The following is a 19,750-nucleotide window of genomic DNA, read 5'->3' as shown; positions in this document are numbered from 1 at the left end:
TAATTAAGCGAATGCATATATAAATGTCTTCCCACCATCTGCTCTTATCGAAGTTCCAGGGGAAGAGACTAAAAAGCTAAATGTCATTTCACAAGTGGAGTTAGGGACACTATTGCAGCAATAATGGCCAAAACACCGAGGGGTTTTTCTCCAGCTTACTTTTCGTACTTTTAAGAAGGGATTGGCAAATCTACATTGCTAGATAATCCCAACAGCATGTATTATGCAGCATTTTAATGTTATTTGTATCCTTGTATCCCTGATTAAAAAAATATGGGAGTGGAGTGGGTAGGATTTATGTTATTGGATGAGCATTTTAAGCTTGTTGCATTATATATTGCTTTGAATTTCCTGGTTTTAATCATTTCTATCTGTTGTATTTTATCTTGTGAAGTTGTGCCGGGGCGCTCCCACCACCCCCATACGAAGCGACTAAAGGTAAAGGTAAAGGGACCCCTGACCATTAGGTCCAGTCGTGACCGACTCTGGGGTTGCGCACTCATCTCGCATTATTGGCCGAGGGAGCCGGCGTATAGCTTCCAGGTCATGTGGCCAGCATGACAAAGCCGCTTCTGGCAAACCAGAGCAGCACATGGAAACGCCGTTTACCTTCCCGCTGTAGCGGTTCCTATTTATCTACTTGCATTTTGACGTGTTTTCGAACTGCTAGGTTGGCAGGAGCTGGGACCGAGGAACGGGAGCTCACCCCGTCACAGGGATTTGAACCGCCAACCCAGCGCCACCTGGGTCCCTTAATACGAAGCGACTAACAAATGTAATTATGAATCATCTTAATATAGCTCCGGCTCAAAGAATCAGAAGGCAGGATGCTTCTGCTTCAAGATTCTGGAGAGCTGCTTTTCAGTCTGAAAATCTTCTGATAAAGGGCAGTATATAAATTAATAAATAATAAAATAAAATCTAGCTAAATGGACAAATGTTCTGTCCCGTCTTCCAGTTCAAACACATGTACTGTACTTGATCACGTTGAAGTAACTGGACGTGAGAAGAGGCTGGTAACGTTCATGAGAGTAAAATAATCCGTGGTTAAGCTAATCGTAGGCGCACTGCAAGCCAAGCCAATTGCTATGGTTAGTGGCCCAGTGCTCAGACTCCATCTGTGTTTAATGTATGTCGGCTCAGTAGTCTGTCCGTTAGCCTGAGTCGTCTGTTGGTATTACTTGTCCGGTGTTTTACAGTGAATTGCTAGGATTTATATGGAGGAACATATATACTTTGTACTTGTATGTATCTGCGTAGATGTCTGTATCTATATCCAGAACTGTTTTACGGAGCCTTATCTTCCACAACAGTAAACCATTCGGACCTTAAGCTGCTTCCGTGTGGTGACTGGTACCGGGAGCAACTTCCACTGCCTTGGCATCTTGTATCAGATTCCCAACCGATCACTCTCTCCATCAACAAAGAAGTTACAGGAACTGATGCTGCGATTTTGTTTTTTGTTAAGTTACGGCAGGTGGGGAAGCTATGGCCCTCCAGCAAGATGTTGCTGAACTACCAACTCCCGTCGTCACTAGCAAACGTAATGGCAGATTGAAGAATTTAATTCTCATATCTTTAGCTGTTTCATTTGAATTTGAACTATTTTGTTTCTTTTATTTTGTTGTTATCTACTCTTGTCTTTTGGATAGGGCAGGGTATAAACATAGTTTAGTGAAAACAGAGTGTTTCGGTCCCGCCAGACTGCAGTAGACCCCACAAGCTGCTCTTCCTGTGTAGCTCCTGAAAAGTAATTTTTGTGCTCCGTGTTGAGGTCAGATAAGAGAGCTGAACCCTATTTTCATCTTGACAAAGATGAAAGGAGGCCTGGTGAGAGCCTCCAATGATAAAAAACAACCCTCCACAATTGGTTGTTGGGAATCAAAGATCAATGGCAAGCGAAGAACGGTAAGAGAAGAGGATTAAAAAGAAAATCAATGAGGGCTGCTCCTGAGAGAATCAACTTAATTGGGCAAATAGTTTGAGATCAAATCAGTTTTATTTTAAGATGGAAACTTACAACTAGCAGACTGCTTACTGGTGGGCGGTGAGAATTGCCACAGACGAGTAATTCTGCAAGGAGGGCATGAGATGGAAACAAAAGGTTGCTGCAGTTTGCAGCTCAAGACAAGCAGGCAAGCCTGAGCAGGTTATTCCAACGCACCCCTTTCTATTGACATCTGCTGGCCTCCCTTTTCCTCGCTCACATCAGCTCCTTCCCCCTCACTTAGGAACAACCACCAGCCCCACAGTGGATATCAAAAACACTTTTGAAAATACAAAAAGGGCACTATTGACCCAACAAACTTTCCATGCTGTTCGGCGCAGGGAAACGGCGTTAAACTTTCAGAGGTGCCGTGTTCACATCTCTTGGCAGGAAGGTTACCTACAGCTTGATCTAGGGTGCTGTCTCAACGTGGTCCCTACATCTCACACCTGCGTGTTCCATTCACGCTCCATTCATGGAAACTGGGGACACGGATGTATGACTTGTTTCAAATAGGTGTTTAAGTAATCCCTGAAGTGCATCCAGCATTCATAGCGCAGTGTTCATGGCTTTCATAAAGTCAGAGGTTTGAAAGCTGGTATCTCCTCACTATTCCATCTCTGCAACATGTGTACACCTCTTTTTCCCACGTGGCCACCTAAAAAGACGGTAACAAAAGAGGTTTCACAAGTGGTATTTTAACAATCATGTAAGAAGCTGGATTAGTTTATTCCTTAACACTGACACCTTCCCATTCTATGATCTGTATATGTGATTTTCATGTATTTTATAGAGCTTTTTGTTGATGCAAGGGCCTGGGAAGTTTGATCTTACCTGCTCTGATCTGTATTGAGTTATGGAGGTTTAAATTCTGGTGTTAATTGTTATCTCTTTGGCTTTTTACGTTCACCTAAAACAATCTCCTTTTTTATTATTCCAGTCCCAGAGTGCTAGATTGTGCCCTGTATGCTATAATAATAATAATAATAATAATAATAATAATAATAATAATAATAATAATTTTTTATTTATACCCCGCCCATCTGGCCGGGTTCCCCCAGCCACTCTGGGCGGCTTCCAACAAAACATTAAAACACAGAAATCCATCAAACATTAAAAGCTTCTCTAAACAGGGCTGCCTTGAGATGCCTTCTAAAGGTCTGGTAGTTGTTGTTCTCTTTGACCTCTGCTGTCAACATTCAGTCAATGCTTTAGAAAGAGTAAGGCAGGGACAGCTGCATTGTTTTCCAGTTATTAGGCTGTCCGTCAGCATGCTTTTTATTATGTTTTTATCACTGACATTCTGTAAAACGTTTTTAATGTTGTGCACTGCCCTGGAATCTTTTGATAAAGGGCGGCATATTGAATGAATGAAAAGATGGAGAAGAACCCCATCTTACCCTAAGGGAGGGAACTGCGGAGGGTGGAGAGAGAAAATTCCCCGGGTGTTAAGGGAAAAAATGGGCTGCTACAAGGTGTTAAGTAACAGTTGTGAAATGATAGTGGAAAATGGGGAGTGGAGTGCCGTATTTTGACACTGTTCAGAAAGAACAGGTGTGAGTTCCTACTGGTGGCAAAGATCTCTGTGTGTGTACTTGGAATAGAAGAGACACTATCAAAGAACACTTAACAACACTTATGTTAAATTACAGTAATTCCTCTGAACTGGCCACACATATTCCCATAATAAATAATATAAATAATAATAATAATAATAATAATAATAATAATAATAATAATAATATGCCCATCTGGCTGGGTTTCCCCAGCCACTCTGAGCGGCTCCCAACCGAATATTAAAAACACAATACAGCAGTAAACATTAAAAACATCCCTAAACAGGACTGCCTTCAGGTGTCTTTTAAAAGTAAGATTCAGGTAGGTAGCCGTGTTGGTCTGACGCACAAGAAATATAAAATAATAATAATAAAAAATTGTCCAGTAGCACCTTAGAGACCAACTAAGTTTGTTCTTGGTATGAGCTTTTGTGTGCATGCACATGAAAGCTCATACCAAGTACAAACTTAGTTGTTCTCTAAGGTGCTACTGGACAATTTTTTTATTTTTTATTATACATTTTTAAAAGTAAGATAGTTGCTTATTGCCTTGACATCTGACGGGAGGGTGTTCCACAGGGCGGGCGCCACTACCGAGAAGGCCCTCTGCCTGGTTCCCTGTAACTTCTCGCAGCGAGGGAACCACCAGAAGGCCCTCGGAGCTGGACCTCAGTGGGCTGAACGATGTGGGTGGAGATTCTTCTTCAGGTATAGTGGGCTGAGGCCATTTAGGGCTTTAAAGGTCAGCACCAACACTTTGAATTGTGCTTGGAAACGTACTGGGAGCCAATGCAGATCTCTCAGGACCGGTGTTACATGTATGTAACAATGGACAGTAGCTTTCTGTTACAATCACATTATTTGATTAGGTGCGTCCTCTTCTGGGGAAAGATTCCATAACTCGTGCCTCCCCTTAACTAAGTTATATACCCTCGATTGCTGCCTTACTACTGTGTAAGAGGCAAACTTACACAACTCTAATTTAGTGGTGTTTCGTGTCAGAAGGTAAAGCGGGAGTCTCTCCTGAACCATGCACTTAGGGGCGTTGGGAACATCATCTTCCCAGCCTCAGAAGATGCTCTACAATATGGGTGTAGGAACATCGGCCTACCTTACAGGATTATTCAAATATTACTGAGAATAGCATATGATAATTTTCTGACTGTAAGAGCTGTTCAACAGTGGAACAGACTCCCATGAGAGGTGGTGGGCACTCCTTCACTGGAAGTTTTTAAGCAGGGGCTGGATGGTGACAGAATCATAGAATCGTGGAGTGAGAAGGGATACCAAGGGCCATCTAGTTCAACCCCCTGCAATCCAAGAATCTCAGCTGAAGAACCCCTGGCAGATAGGTATTGAAACTCTGCATTAAAACCTCCGAGGAAGGAGAGTCAACAACCTCTTGAAAGTGACTGTCAAACAGCTCTTACTGTCAGGATATTTTTCCATATGTTTCGTTGGAATCTCCTTTCTTTTAACTTGAAGCCGTGGGTTTGAGTCCTACCCGCCAGAGCAGGAGAAAATAAGCTCGCTCCATCTTCCACATGACAGCCCTTGAGATATTTGAAAATGGTTATCATATCTCCTCTCAGTCTCTTTTCTAGGCTAAACATATTCAGCACCTTCAACCATTCCTCATAAGGCTTGGTCATCTGTCATGTATGATCTATCTGAGATTCCTGAATTGCAGGGCTTTGAACTAGATGAATCTCAGGTCCCTCCCAACTCTATAAATTCTGATTCTGAGATTCTATGAATGAGCATGTATGATAAAATAATAGTTAAATATTTTATCATAATTTTATTCCCTGAGTCTTCCTATTTCCCTTCTTCCCTGAAGTTAAGCAGCGATTTCTGTGTTTTCTCTGGGCGAAAACCCGCTTTGCCGAGACAAAGACAAAGATGGGGCTTTCCCCTTGTATGGTATCTGGACGTCACTACAGGTCTTCATATACAAAATTGGCCAGGAACAGGAACAGTTTTTTCCCTTGTGCCATTAAATTGTTAAATTTGTAGATGTGCAGCTGAAGGGGAGGTCAATTATGGGTGGGTTTCTTTGCTTATTTGTATTGTGAGTGGAACAGTGTGTGTATGTTTACATTGGAATGTAGCCGAAACAAATTCCAAGTATGTTGGAAAATGTACTTGGCCAATAATAAATTATTCTTATTCTTATTCTTACCTTGTATACGGGGTCGCAGTCTGGCCCAGTGAGCTCAGTCACATGATCGAGATCTTGCTGCATAATAAAGCAGGTTCCATCACCTGGAAAGAGATGCAGAACATGTGAATGGCAGGAAACTGCAGTTTACGTCGCAAGCCGCACATTCTACATACCAGTGTCATTATGTTGCCCACCCACCGGTGCAAGATATTGAGAAATCAAATGCGAGAAACCTGCTGGATCCTCAAGCGCAGTGCTGTACGACTTTCTGTCTATGGAGAACACAGTCAAACCTCGGTTGTCGAACGTAATCCATTTCAGAAGACAGTTCGACTTCCAAAACGTTCAACAACTGAGAATCAAAGGGCGGTCAGCAAAGTCAATGTAGAAAAAAGAAAAAAAGAAACTCTCTGGAAGCCATTTGGCTTCTGAAAAATGTTCGAAAACCGGAACATTTACTTCTGGGTTTTTAGCGCCGGGAGCCAAAATGTTCCAAACAGAGCTGTTCGGGAACCGAGGTTTGACTGTAGTGACTTTTTCTTAACAGCTGAGAACTCATGGTGCAAGAAATTCAGGAGGGTCCGTTAATGGTTCTAACAATTTGACTTCAACCCCCCCGCCAAAAGCACCCTCCTCCATTGTCTCCCAAGACAAGACGGATGCTAACTCAGTAAGCGAAAGAAAAGAGGAGCACTACCTTGGCTGGCAATAAATCCATCTCTAAAAGGGAGCAGAGAAAGAACTGGCGCTCCTGATCTATGGACAACACGAACTGGAGCCCTAGAGAGAGCAGCGGGAACCTTTATCACAAAGAGTCGCTCACATAACAAGTTTGTCAGAATTTTTCTTAAAGAGACAAATAAAATGGGGCATGTTGTATAGGGAGCATAAGAAGCTGCCTTGAATCAGAGCCAGATCACGGGGCCACCTAGCTCTATATTGCTTACACTGACTGGCAGGGACTCTCCAGGGTTTCAAGCAGGGAGTCTCTCCTACTCTTACCTGGAGATGCCACTGAGAATTGAACAAAGGGCTTTCAGTAGATGCTCTGCCACTGAGCTTACAGCCCTTCCTCAGGGACATGGGAAGCAGCAACGATGCTCCTAAGGCCATGTTAACAGCTGCCCTTCAATTCTACTCACCTGGTGTTTCGCACATCCAGCTGGTATATATTTCCGTCTTGCGTCCCGCCAAGGAGGTAGATGTTGGAGAGGAACGTACAGCAATTAAAGGCATCCGAGCCAACAAACAGAAAAACCTGAGGAGGAAACAAGCAAGAGGGAATGAAAAGGAGATTGCAATGCTGCTGCTCTGTGTGAGAGAGGGAGAGGGAGAGAGATCCAGCTAGGAAAAACGGCAGTTGAAATTTCTCTTGAAAAAAGCATGTTCCTCACTAGCCTCTTGACCAGACGAAGACCTGGCTGGGTTGTTGCATTGTGCGTCTGCCGAAAGGCTCAAAACAAATAACAGCAGAAAATGCAACATTAAACATGGTCATGGTGATATCTTACCGGCTGCCTGCTATGCAGCCCCACCCCTTGCAGCTTTTTGTCCTCTCGAGCCAACAGCAGGAGTTTCCCTTCTGTTCCGATTTCACGCTCACCTGTGTTGGAAAGAAACATGGTTAGGGTTAGCAGCTGCTCACCTTGCCGTTTGTTAAAGGCCAGAATCATGGCCAAACTAGGGGTGATGGGAGCAGCCATGTTTGCAGCTCATATGGTTGATTTTTTACATAGGGACCCTCGCCTATTTTACTTCCCTGCCATCCCAGATACAGAACCTCCCTAATCCCTGCTCCACATTGCCAGACGTGAGCCAAACTGGGAGAAATGTTCTTGAAGCAACGCTCTGCTTTTTGTGTATTTGGAACAGGACAGACACGTGAAGGACCAAACCTAGTGAGTTGAACTTGCCCCTTCAGTTCTGCTCCCTAAGCACAGTGTGTTTGTGCCCAGATGCTATGGTGAAAGATTGGCAACACATTTTTTTCAACGGCAGGGAGCAAGAATGAATGAGTGAGTGCATACATCAATGTGCATAAGGTTGTCCTTGCTCTCATTATGCTTTTTCAAACTTCATTTGATTGAATTAGTATAAAGGCTTTATTTTTAAACAAAGTTGGACCACAAACCTCTCCATAAAAAGTTAACAGGTCAACATCAATGTTACCCTTCCGCCTTATCTTTAATACATTTTAATTATTACACTTGTCATATGAAGCTCCGTTATACTGAGTTGGAAGTCTGGTCTACCAGCTTTCTCCCAGATCTGGAGCCCTCTAGATGTCTAACCGGTCGACTGCGATCGAGAGGTCGATCCCTCTCTATTGGCGGAGTGAAAAGCAATGCAAGGGAATTCCCCGACCCCCTGCTCTGCCGCTGTTTTAGTCCGACGCGTCAAATGGGTTAGAAAACGAAAGTATTTGTCAGCGCTGTGTCGTCGTTTTAGGTGAGCGATTTTCCTCTCCTAAAAAAAGTCAACAACTTTGGATTGCCCCCCCAAGAAAATGTCAATAACTTTGGCATTGCCATCCCCCATCTTAAAAAAGCTCAGCAACTTTGGCATCACCCCTGCTAAAAAAGAAAGGCCAACAACTTTGGCTTCCCAACCCCCCTTCATGGGTAGATCACTTCCAGGATTTTTATACTGGGAGTAGATTGCAGTCTCTTGTGAGTTGGACATGCCTGTTCTAGATGTTATTGAACTGCCAACCTCCTTAAGTCCAGCTCGCATGGCTGGGGCTGGTCGGAACTGTAGTCCAAAGCAGCTGGAGAGTGAGCACCAGGTTGGGAAAGTCTGACTGAGCCCAATATTGTAAACGTGGCCAATGCAGGGCCAAGCACCCATGAACTGAACCTGGCTTCTCCCGTGCTCAAAGGTCAGTAGCACTACATATGGCTATGGCTCCTCCCCTGCTGGGCTGGCCTTGCCTAACCAGCCAATACAAAACACCCTCCTCTCTCCCAGGAATTAATTACAGTCAAAATGAAACCAGGAGTTATTTCCAGGTGTGCAACTTTTCGGCATGACTTTATGAACATAAAAAGTGCCCTCGGTTTGTTTGTTTTTCCTTTAAGAAAGAGAACACTTGCCTAATGTTGTTGACTTACTAGGTGTTTTTTCCGGAGAGCCCAAGTTTAAGGTGTTGTCGGCCTCGCCCAAAGCGACACCATTGACTGGTGAGCCACAATCTGCAACAACCCCCAGGCAGGACGATGTCCCGCAGTCCCAGAGGCGGGCAGTGCCATCCCGAGAGCTTGAGACCACGTTCCTTCCTCGATCCACAATGGCTGTGTCCAGAATTCCTGCAGGACAGCAAAGGAAACGCTTGTAGGAAAACGAAAAGAAGTCTATTCACACTCTCTGACACAACTCCGCCCCGCCCCCCGGTACCATAATCCTGACCAAAGCACGCCACAAGGAAAAAGCAAGGAGTCGGCAGCTAAGACAGCCTCAGAGAACCAAAGAGAAGGTTCCAGATTTGCCAGCTCATCTAGGTGACAACCACACTGTACATTTTAAACATGTGCCTTCCCCCTAAAGAATCCTGGGAACTGCAGTTTGTTAAGGGTGCTGGGAATTGTAGCTCTGTGAGGGGTACGATACAGTTCTCAAGATACTTAGGTGGAAGCCATGTGTTTTCAATGTATGGTGTGGATGTGAGCCTAGTTTAGATAAAGATCCAGTCTAATCGCAGATATCTGGGGCCTCAAATGTCATTTTTTGTGTGCAATTGCAAAATTCCATACTGTGTTAGCACTGGCTCTAATAGATCAATAGCAAATGATTACAAGTGAACATAAGATCGTAAGAGGAGGCCTGCTGGATCAGGCCAATGGTCCATCTAGTCTAGCATCCTATTCCTACGGTGGCCAACAAAATGCCTTTGTGAAACGAGCAAGGAAGAGCATTCACTCTTTTCCAAGAATACCATTAATTCTAATAGATGTAGCTGCTGATACATTTACGTATAAAACAAAAGAAATCCAATCCTACAAATTCTTGTATCTGCTCAATTCTGCTGTGGTAAATCTCTCCAGCAAGAGACAGCTGGCTCTGATAACTGTGTACTTAAGATGAATTTGCATAATTTTGGCAATCTGTAACTTTGAGCTTTTCAGGACAGATCGGGGACAGAGGGTGGCGCTAGGGAAGGAGTTGTCGCCGCGGCACTCCTTGGTGTGTGGAGTCCCACAGGGTGCAATCCTTTCCCCGATGCTTTTCAATATCTTTATGCGCCCCCTTGCCCAGATTGTCCAGTTTTGGTCTGGGTTGTCATCAATATGCTGATGACACCCAGCTTTATCTGTTGATGGACAGTCGCCCTGACTCGGCCCCAGACACACTGACCAGATGCTTAGAAGCTGTGGCTGGATGGCTACGTGGGAGCCGGTTGAAATTAAATCCTTCGAAGACAGAAGTCCTCTGGCTGGGTCGGGATGACATGGAGTTGGGGGGCCAACACCCATCTCTTGTGGGGGCTCAATTAGTGCCAGCACCTACTGTCAAGAGCTTGGGTGTAACCTTCAACGCCTCCCTGTCCATGGAGGTGCAGGCTGCAGCCACAGCAAAAGTGGCATTTTTCCCATCTCCGCCGTATCAAGCAGTTGGTCCCTTACCTTTCTCGCTCTGATCTGGCCACAGTGATCCATGCGACCGTCACCTTCAGGCTCGATTATTGTAACTCTCTCTACACGGGGCTGACCTTGAAGCTGACCCAGAAACTCCAGCGGGTGCAGAATGCCGCGGCGAGGCTCCTTACTGGGTTCTTGCCGCAGGACCACATTCATCCAGTGCTTTACCAACTGCACTGGCTCCCGGGGGAGTACAGGGTCAGGTTTAAGGTGCTGTTTTTGACTTTTAAAGCCCTATGCGGTCTAGGACCCTTGTACCTACGGGACCGCCTCTTCTGGTATGCCCCGCGGAGGACCTTAACAACACTTTGGAGGTCCTAAGCCGCAAGGTGGTTAGATTGGTCTCAACTGGGTCCAGGGCCTTTTCAGTACCGGCCCCGACTTAGTGGAATGCTCTGTCACAAGAGACCAGGGCCCTGTGGGATTTGACATCTTTCCGCAGGCCCTGCCAGGTGGAGCTGTTCCGCCTGGCCTTTGGTTTGGACTCAGTCTGACCCTTATGTTTCCCTCCCCTTATGGTTTTGATTTATGGGCTACTACAAAAATAAGGCTGCATTTTAAATTGTATTTTAATCCTTATTTTACCCGTATTTAAATTAACTGTTTTTTCTTTATGTTTTATTGTAATTTTATTGGTGTTAGCCGCCCTGAGCCCGGTTCTGGCCGGGGAGGACGGGGTATAAATAAAATTTTATCATCATCAGAAGTTTTTGGCTGACAGGTAGCTTGTATTCACCAGGGTCCTGCCAATGCCTTTATCCCTGACCTCACATTGTGCATATGCACGAGGGGCAGGGACCATCCCATGCTCACTTCCTCCCCTCATCGTCTGGAACTGGAGAGTAGAGTGCGAGCCATCTTTATAGTTGCATTGAGCTTTGGAATTCTGCAGCTACCAGGTACAACTGCCCTCGTCCTCCAGGTTTGTTTAGGTGGTGAGCTGCAGAGGTGCTCATTACACCTTATCAGCCCAGCAACAAAAGAGAAACACCAGCCTCTTTCTCCAGCTTGGAGCTTAACTCAACTTCAGCTGCTATTACAACTGCATTTATTTCAGTTGCCAGTTTTCTGTACCTGCTTTGTGACCCTGAAATGTTACCACACATTTGGCATCTTCCGCAGACCAGATCTTTAGCCGGGCATCCATCCCCCCACTCAGGACCACAATGCCTGACGGGAAAAATCTGCAGCAATTCACATCGTAGATGTGGCCTTCCAGGCATCTCTGGAAAGACAAAAGAACTGAGTGCTAGTTAAAAACCTCATCTCATCCTCTGCCTTGTTACTTAGCAACAGCCGTCTTATTTGCCAAACACACTGGCTGGCTGCACTGCCTCCATGACATCACTGCATCCTAGATTGTCATCATCTGTTTTGTTTCTATGCAGAGATTATCTCACTGAGGTTCTGGAAGTATCCTAAAGCCATAATCAAGGGTAATTAAATCTAGGGCAGCTGCCCAAACAAGGTACATATATGCCTGAGATTTCCAGGACACAGCAGACCTATTTCTCACTAAGATGCTAAACTTGCATCCACTTGAGACTGCAGGTGGGAGCTTGATTTAAACAAAACCTACATAAACTAGCCATGTCAGAAAGAAGTGGCATAGTCTAGCCTTTCCCCCAATATACTTCTTTGTGAGATTCTACCTGCTACCTGAAACTGTAGCCCAGACAAAGGGTTAGCATCACAGTGAGAGTTGTGCCATTGTTAGTAAACTCATTATATGGAAAATAGTCAGGCGGAGGGGGGTGGATCAGAAGTAAGATAATAGTTGACACCCTGAACTCATTTCTAACCAGTCAGAGTGCTGTGACACGGAAGTCGGATGATCCTCAACATGGTGAAGGAGACCAGGCCCCAATTCCTTTATGAAAAGAAGTAGTTGGGGGTGGGGAATGGATTTCTCTACCCATTGAGAAGACAGGACATGCAGCGATAATACACTTCAGGAAAGGAAGGTTAGGTTAAATATAAGAAACAACTTCCTTGCCACAATCCACAGGCGCACACTCGCACAGGCACTTAAGATTTATCATGTTGTTTCTCTCTCTCTCTCTCTCTCTGCCAGTGATATCAAACTACCTGTAAAACTCTGGAGTTTGAACAGCAGTGTGAGGAGGGCAGGGATTAGTTCAACATTCAAGGATTTAGACTGCAGGTTTCTTAAAGGCAAATTTCAACCTCAATACAGGTCTTACTCTTATTTCTCCATTAGCAGCCTGCCAAATTTTCATAGCTCCATCAGCACTGGTTGATACTCCAAGTCCTCCGCCACTAGAAATGTCAAGGCAAGTAATCTAAGATGGAGAGGAAGAGAAAATAAATAAATGACCGCAATCTAGAAAAGTGCAATATTGATGGGCACTGGCATGTTATACAGTTCAGTCCATGTATTACTGAACAAACCACAGGCTAATGAGCTTATTGAGAAATCTCTGTTCCATATAATTAAGCAGCCAATTTGTAAAACACAGGCTATTCAAGGAGACATAAAAAAGATAAAATCAAATAGTTATACGATCAAAAAATGGTTGCCAGGTTTTTGAGTACCTCTAATATAGATGATATACAACTGTGTATAAAATAATAGGCAAAAACAAATTTGAACTTACATGGGCTTATAGGAATAATAATAATAATAATAATAATAATAATAATAATAATAATATATTATTTATACCCCGCCCATCTGGCTGGATTTCCCCAACCACTCTGCGCAGCTCCCAACAGAATAGTAAAAACACAATACAACATCAAACATTAAAAACTTCCCTAAATAGTGCTGCCTTCAGATGTCTTCTAAAAGTCAGATAGTTGTTTATTTCCTTGACATCTGATGGGAGGGCATTCCACAGGGCGGGTGCCACCACCAAGAAGGTCCTCTGCCTGGTTTCCTGTAACCTCACTTCTCGCAGTGAGGGAACCACCAGAAGGCCCTCGGAGCTGGACCTCAGTGTCCGGGCTGAACGATGGGGGTGGGGACGCTCCTTCAGGAGCAAATGATGCAACAAAATCTCAGTCCCCCTGCCCCCCTGGCACTTGACATGTCCTCCCCAGCCTTGACCACCTCCTTCCCTAGATGACTTTGAATTTCTGCTGTCACGCATCTGACAGAAGAACATACCTACCTGTGTAACATATAGACAGGTTTGTACTTGGGAGTTTAGTATTTGGTGTGGTGGGATGGATAATTGGTGTGAGAGATTGCGAAGCAGTTTGAAGAAGAGGAAATGGAACTGTGGGAAAGCCTGAGGACTTTGTGAGAGTTGCAGGTCTTCAAAGCAGGTGAACTTGTAACTTGGCTGTGGACTTTAACACAGCAAGGACTTTGAAGCAAAGAATCCTCTCTGGGCTGAGAGAGAGAAGACTTCTTGTACCATCTGGAACATGTGTGTGTGTGTGGAGTGTGGTGTACAGCTGTTTTCTGTGGCAAGCTTCCACAGCACATACACCCAGCACTGACAAGTTATCCAAGAACACTGCAACTCATTAAATTAACTGAAGCTGCATCATCATTTAAAGTCTTCTTATGAAAAACCACTTTGTAAAAATACTTACGCTTTTTTGATGGATTCTACAGAAGGTTGTGTAGGGTGCCAGAAATTTGGTGGAGGCATTTTCACGAGGACAGGAAACAAGGAGACTTTTCTGGAGTAGGTAGAACAGAAAGGAGGATATAACATATATTGGAAGCAGATTATGTACACATTGACCCAACATCACAAAACCCAATAACTTGGTACTAATATGGTGAAAACTCCAGACAATAAAGCAGGTAGCCACAATTGTTTTTGATATTTCAATTAAATATTATAGATATGAACTAAACCATTGCAGTATTGAGTAATTTTGAGTGTTGCCTTATACTGTGAGCCCCAAGAGTTTTTTTTTTAATGTTTAAGAAAATGAGCTCTAAACTGCTCTAAGGCCACCAGAGAGCATTTATTCCTCCAGTAGAAGCCCAAACCCAGAAAATATAATAATCTGAATTGGGGCTCTGACAGTCAGAAGGCACAATATAAATCCAACAAATAAAAATGTGCAGTTATGACAGAGGGCACTTCCACACAGCAGTTTCTTCTGAATTCAGTGCTGCTCATGTCATGGATGGATGTTTTGTGTAATGTGCACAGGACACCAGCCTCGTCAAAATGACATCCCATACCCCCCCCAACACCTCAATTTAATCCAGATCAAATTCAGATTATAAATCTGACATAGAAATCCATAGTTAGCTTAGTTCTTGCTATGAGCCACTAGTCTACCCTTCAACCTCAGAGACGGAACTGACAGTACCTTAGTTATTTCACTGACAACAAATCCTTCAGAGGCTACGACTTCAGGAATTCCATCTGAGCTCACCCCCTGACAAGTCAGCTTACCATACAAAGTAGGTTTTCCTACAGCATGCAAAAAACACAAACAAGACTTAAAAGGGGTTAAATACTTTAGACAGTACTTTATAAAGCTATCCTCATCTATTTGGGTTTTATTTTCATTGGAGATCTTCAACATGAGTTCTTCCTCTAGCTAAAGCCCAATGTGATCCATTTTAGTTAAAGCTTCACAAACAGTTCTCTGTCAGGTTTATTGTGCTACTCCCACTTGTAGCAGACTAACATAAACAAATAGTAATCAAATGAATCAAATAAGAGAAAATCAGAGAACAAAGCTTGTTAAACTCTAACATGCTTGTTCACCAAGAACTGACGACTAATCAGGGCCGTCTTAAGCATATCTGGCACCGTGGCGCGAAGATCCCTCTGGTGCCCCCCCTCGCCCTGTTTCCCAGCGCCCACCGTGCGGCACCTCCCTGGCGGCCCGGCACCCTGGTGCCCTGCGCCACCCAGCCTTGCCGTAGGACTGGCCCTGCGACTAATAATTCTGAAGTTTTTTGTCAGCTGGACTTTCATCTAAAAATTTATTCTGGCTGGCTTGTTTAAAAAAATAGATAAATTTGTTATTTCAGCTTCACAAGTAGCATTAGCTAGTGGAAAAACCCAAGCATATTTAACTCAGGATTTGAATATTGGAGCTTGAGCTAAAGTGTGGAGAGAGAGAAGAGAACTGGTTGGACACAAAGAGAAGGGAACTGTACATTATCACCACAAAAGGGGCAGAGGACTCTTCTTGTTCACCTGGGCTGCTGCAGCTTAGCCAAGCCTGCTCCTCATTCTTCCTGCAAAGATGAGAAACTTGTAAGTATAAAGCTGGGACAGCCAACGTGGTGCCCTTCCAAATGCTGCTAGGCTACTTCTCCCATCATGCCGTACCACTGACCTTGCTAGCTAGGGCTAATGGAAGTTGTGATCCCACAATATCAGAAGGTACCATGTTGGCTATCGCTAGCATGAAGGATCAGATGCTCATTTGGCATCAGTTTGGAGGGGATCAGAGGAAGTTGGATTTTGGGGTGTTAACTTGTAACCCGTTTCCTGTGTCAATAACTCAGTTTGTGGGGCAGCACAAGACGCAGGATTCGCAGCCCAAAACGAGCACAAAACATTGGCATCAATTTGTAGGGGATGCAAAATTTTGGGGTTATATATTAATGAAACTGAAGTAGATGGAGGTTTGAAAAGGAGCAGCTACTGAGTTCATTCAAGGCTAAAGGGGCGGGAGGGGACATTCATCAGCACCATCATTATTACCCTGTTTCTCCTATTTTAAGATGTAGTCATAAAATAAGCCATGGCAGGATTTTTAAGCATTCAAGGAATACAATATATACCCCGAAAATAAGACATAGTGATAGGTGCAGCAGCAATGCTGGCTGCGGCAGGAGGAGGATGAGGGGGGAAAATAAGACATCCCCTGAAAATAAGCCATATTGTGTTTTTTTGAGGAAAAATAAATATAAGACGGTGTCTTATTTTCGGAGAAACACGGTATTAGTGCAGGCTTAAGTATTTGGGGGAGCTGGACAAAAAAAAAAACTCCAAAATTTGGTGTGGGGAAGGAGATATGCATGTGAGGGGGCACTGAAAAGGGGGGACAAGGAGAGGGGAGAAGAGACACGTTTGAGGGGGTCAAGGGGGAAGAAGAGAGAGACAGTTTGAGGGAGCATTGAAAATGGAGGGGCAAGGGAGGAGAAAAGCAAAGTTTGAAGGGGCACTGAAAATGAGGGGCAAGGAGGGGAGAGAAGAGACAAGTTTGTGGGGGTCACTGAAAATTGGGGCGAGAAAGGGAGAAGTGGTAAGTTTGAGGAGGGACTGAAATGAGGGGGAAGAGGACGAGAAATGGGGGCGAGGGGTCAAGGGGGGAGCAGAGATTGAGGGGGGCAACTGAAAACGGGGGTGCCAGAGGATGCCGACACTTCAGGTGCCCCCTCGTGGCCGTGAGGAGGGGGCAGGCGCGGGGAGGCCCTCTCGCCCACCTCAGCACCTGGTCCCAGTCGCTCTGGATCCGCACCACCGCCGCCATCTTGCCCTGGGCCCCTCCCCGGAAAGCGCATCCCGCTGCCCTCCCCCCGGAAGGCCCGGGCGCCGCCCACCAGGGAAGCAGCTTGGCCCGCTTGGGGGGGTCCTCGGCGGGGCCCGGGAGAGGCGCGGAGGCCTCAGGGGAGCCCAAGGCCGAGGGGAGCCTGGCGGGCCTGGGAAGGAAGGCCGCCGGGCGTTGGCGGGCGGGCTTCTCTTTTTTTGCCTGCGTAGCTCGGTGGGCGGGGCGCCTGGCGCGCGCGGGAAGCTAAGCAGGCTCAGCCCCGGACAGCTTTCGGATGGGAGACCGGAGCAGCAGCAGCAGGCCGGGCGGTGACGTCATTTCCGCGTAGCTCGCGCGCGCTTGGCCTTTCCCGCAGAGCACCTCGCCAAAGACTCCTCCCGAGTAAGGTTATAGCCGTCCGGGAGTATAAGAGGAGAGGGTCCCCACCTCCTCCTGCAGATCGGGAATTGGCTAAGTTGCAGGAAGGCTATTTATAAAATAAGAGAGTTCTCCGGATGATGTAGAAAGCGGAGTCAGCCTAAGGATCAGCAAGTGAAGTTTCTTCACATCAACGTGCCGGAAAAGCTTCGGTTATTACTTTTGCCTATACATAGACTTTAGTAATCCAGGAGAATTGTCAGGAAAGTGGGGGAGAAACTCTATGGCCTTTGAATGCAAAGTGTGGCAAATTCAGTATATTGCACGTGCAAAATACACTGTGCTCCCATCTTCTTTCTCATTCCCTCCATTCATAAGGCATAGTAACCATATCCGATGCCCTTTTAAATGTGTTGTGGCAGGACGGATGATTGGTTTGTTTGTTATTTTTATTATGTATTTTGTGTTTTTTATATTGTAATTTTATGTTGTGAACTCTGCCCTGAGATCTATGGGTATAGGGGCAGGCTTCCTCAACTTCTGCCCTCCAGATGTTTTGAGACTACAATTCTCATAATCTCTAACCACTGGTCCTGCTAGCTAGGGATCATGGGAGTTGTAGGCCAAAATAATAATAATATATTTATACCCCGCCCATCTGGCTGGGTTTCCCCATCCACTCTGGGCGGCTTCTAACAGAAAAATGAAATAAAATAATCTATTGAACATTAAAAGCCTCCCTAAACAGGGCTGCCTTCAGATGTCTTCTAAAAATCTGGTAGCTGTTTTTCTCGTTGACATTTGATGGGAGGGCATTCCACAGGCCGGGCGCCACTACCGAGAAGGCCCTCAGTCTGGTTCCCTGCATCTGGAGGGCCAAGGTTGAGGAAGCCTGGGATAGGGCATAATAATAAATACCACCTAAGAGCTTTGGTTGATCTGTTTGACATCCTATACCCTTTTAAAATGTGGTTCTTCCCGGGGGGGGGAGTTATTGGGTTGCTGTTTTTATTCTGATTATATATGTTATCATTTCTGTGAACTGCCCTGAGACCTCTTGGCATAGGGCAGTATATAAACTCAATATAACAATAATAAGAGCTGACAAAGAGAAAGTAGGGCTGCAATTCAGGTAATGAAACACACGGCACATTGCTAACCATGTTTACTCATTCCAATTGAATTCAATGGGGCATATTCCCAGGTAAATGGGGTTAGGACTGCAGTCTTAATCTACTAATCATATGGCCCTTCCCTGGTTACTTTCAGAAATGTGAATAAAACTCTCTGCGTTATTTTATGTTTAAGAGGATAAGAGACATTGTACTGCTTTTATAAAATGCCCTTATCCAGCTCCAAGTCTTTGGTGGGCACTGTTCAAGCAACTGTAATGACAACCAGGCAATCTCTTTCCCTTCTCTGCTTTTTTTAAATGCGCATTTCCTTCTCTCTCTCACCCTCCCTCCAGATCCACCAGGATGTCAAGTGCCAACCCCTCAGGTCACAACTGGAACCGGAAGCCAAAAGCGGAGGAGGAAGAGGAAGATCCCTTTGACAAAATGATCTCCCGCACCGGCTGCGCCTCTTTCCACTACGCGGTGCAGGAGTGCATGGCTGAACACCAGGACTGGCGGAAGTGCCAGGAGCAGGTGCGGAGCTTCAAGGATTGCATGATGGAACACGAGAAGCAGAGGATGGCAGAGCTGCACAGGAGACAGAAACAGCAACAAACCACAAGCTGACAAGAGCCAGCTTTGCACAATGGGCAGTTCCCTTGCTTGGCTTGGTGGAAGTATTTAAATACTAGCAGCACAGCACAGAGGTTGAGTCCTGGGGAAAGGTGGTTCAAAGAGATGGGAAGTAACTGCGTGCATTACTCTTGCAGTAATCCCCTGGCTAAATTCTTCTGGGTTTTTTTAACAGAAAAAGCAAAACTTACTTTCTTGCCAAAAAATAAAAGGTGAAAATTATGTCTTTTTCATTTTCTTCATCATTTAGGGGTTTTCTAAGTTTTTGTAGAGATAGATAAGCACATCCTTATCACTCTCAATTATTTTCTGTCCCTTCTTAACTGCAGTCCTGAACCAGACTGCTTAGTTGGCATTCATGAATCCTGTCCCTGTCTCACAATGGATTTGATAATTGCTCAGGAGTCTACATTATGGTTCGACCTGATTTTTTTTTGGGGGGGGGAATAGTTTAGGGCAGGGCAGGCTGGTGTTGTATATGCACACGGAACTGCTTTTAAGACCAGTTCACAGAATGGGGACGAAATCTGCTCGAGAGCTCTATTTGTGTTGATTTCAAAATCCAGATATCTTTGAGACTACACTACTAGACATTTTGCTTTGGCGCCCACAACCCAGGTTCCAGGAGCCATTTGGGGAATTGCTTTTCTATTCCTAGTTTCTAACACTGTCAGAAGAAGCAGAATATTTCTTCACAACGGAATGGGACAGGTCCTCCACCAAACGTGAGAGCAGCAGCCCGGCTCGGGGCACATTACAGCTCAGGTCTTGATAACACCTTAATACACACACACAAACTCAATACAAGCACACACAAACTCAATAAACTGGTTGGGTCTGCCCTGTACAGAGTGCAG

General features: G+C 45.0%; 2 protein-coding genes across 9 annotated transcripts; one reads left to right on the top strand and one right to left on the bottom strand.

Annotated features, from left to right (window-relative positions):
• Positions 1 to 1,980: 1,980 nt before the first annotated feature.
• Positions 1,981 to 16,991, bottom strand: PAAF1 (proteasomal ATPase associated factor 1). 6 transcript variants are annotated; one of them, XM_035115186.3, is made up of 12 exons: positions 16,724 to 16,991; positions 15,446 to 15,526; positions 14,644 to 14,747; positions 13,906 to 13,995; positions 12,546 to 12,644; positions 11,416 to 11,566; positions 8,818 to 9,012; positions 7,219 to 7,310; positions 6,850 to 6,965; positions 6,405 to 6,487; positions 5,726 to 5,808; positions 1,981 to 2,645 (listed from the first exon to the last, which is right to left on the bottom strand). In XM_035115186.3, the coding sequence occupies exons 5-12, from the start codon at positions 12,579 to 12,581 to the stop codon at positions 2,568 to 2,570; spliced, it is 834 nt and encodes a 277-aa protein (XP_034971077.1). In that variant the 5' UTR covers positions 12,582 to 12,644; positions 13,906 to 13,995; positions 14,644 to 14,747; positions 15,446 to 15,526; positions 16,724 to 16,991; the 3' UTR covers positions 1,981 to 2,567. The 6 variants fall into 6 exon arrangements, with proteins under 6 accessions (XP_034971077.1, XP_034971076.1, XP_088524999.1 ...); XM_035115185.3 differs by having other exon boundaries at positions 15,486 to 15,526; XM_088668873.1 differs by having other exon boundaries at positions 15,486 to 15,526; positions 16,732 to 16,991.
• A 38-nt stretch (positions 16,992 to 17,029) lies between these two features.
• Positions 17,030 to 19,115, top strand: COA4 (cytochrome c oxidase assembly factor 4 homolog). 3 transcript variants are annotated; one of them, XM_035115188.3, is made up of 2 exons: positions 17,030 to 17,169; positions 18,614 to 19,115. In XM_035115188.3, exon 2 carries the CDS (start codon positions 18,624 to 18,626, stop codon positions 18,885 to 18,887), a length of 264 nt encoding a protein of 87 aa, XP_034971079.1. In that variant the 5' UTR covers positions 17,030 to 17,169; positions 18,614 to 18,623; the 3' UTR covers positions 18,888 to 19,115. The 3 variants fall into 3 exon arrangements, with proteins under 3 accessions (XP_034971079.1, XP_060130048.1, XP_034971080.1); XM_060274065.2 differs by lacking the exon at positions 17,030 to 17,169 and adding an exon at positions 17,176 to 17,315; XM_035115189.3 differs by lacking the exon at positions 17,030 to 17,169 and adding an exon at positions 17,217 to 17,357.
• The last annotated feature ends 635 nt before the right edge of the window (positions 19,116 to 19,750 follow it).

The sequence above is a fragment of the Zootoca vivipara genome, chromosome 4 (genome assembly GCF_965207765.1).
Source record: "Zootoca vivipara chromosome 4, rZooViv2.hap1.1, whole genome shotgun sequence".
In the NCBI taxonomy this organism is placed as follows: domain Eukaryota; kingdom Metazoa; phylum Chordata; class Lepidosauria; order Squamata; family Lacertidae; genus Zootoca; species Zootoca vivipara.
The sequence above is the reverse complement of the archived record's forward strand: the minus strand, read 5'-3'. Positions and strand labels throughout refer to the sequence as shown.

What these genes read in the sequence shown, in the direction of transcription:
- PAAF1 (XM_035115185.3), bottom strand. Translation starts at nt 16,770, where the DNA reads ATGGCGGCGGTGGTGCGGATCCAGAGCGACTGGGACCAGGTGCTGAG. An exon ending in GACTGGGACCAGGTGCTGAG is followed by an intron (nt 15,527 to 16,723) that starts GTGGGCGAGAGG and finishes TCATCTTTGCAG; the next exon opens with GAAGAATGAGGAGCAGGCTT. An exon ending in ACTGCGACCCCGTATACAAG is followed by an intron (nt 2,646 to 5,725) that starts GTAAGAATAAGA and finishes CCGTCTTTTTAG; the next exon opens with GTGGCCACGTGGGAAAAAGA.
- COA4 (XM_035115188.3), top strand. Translation starts at nt 18,624, where the DNA reads ATGTCAAGTGCCAACCCCTCAGGTCACAACTGGAACCGGAAGCCAAAA.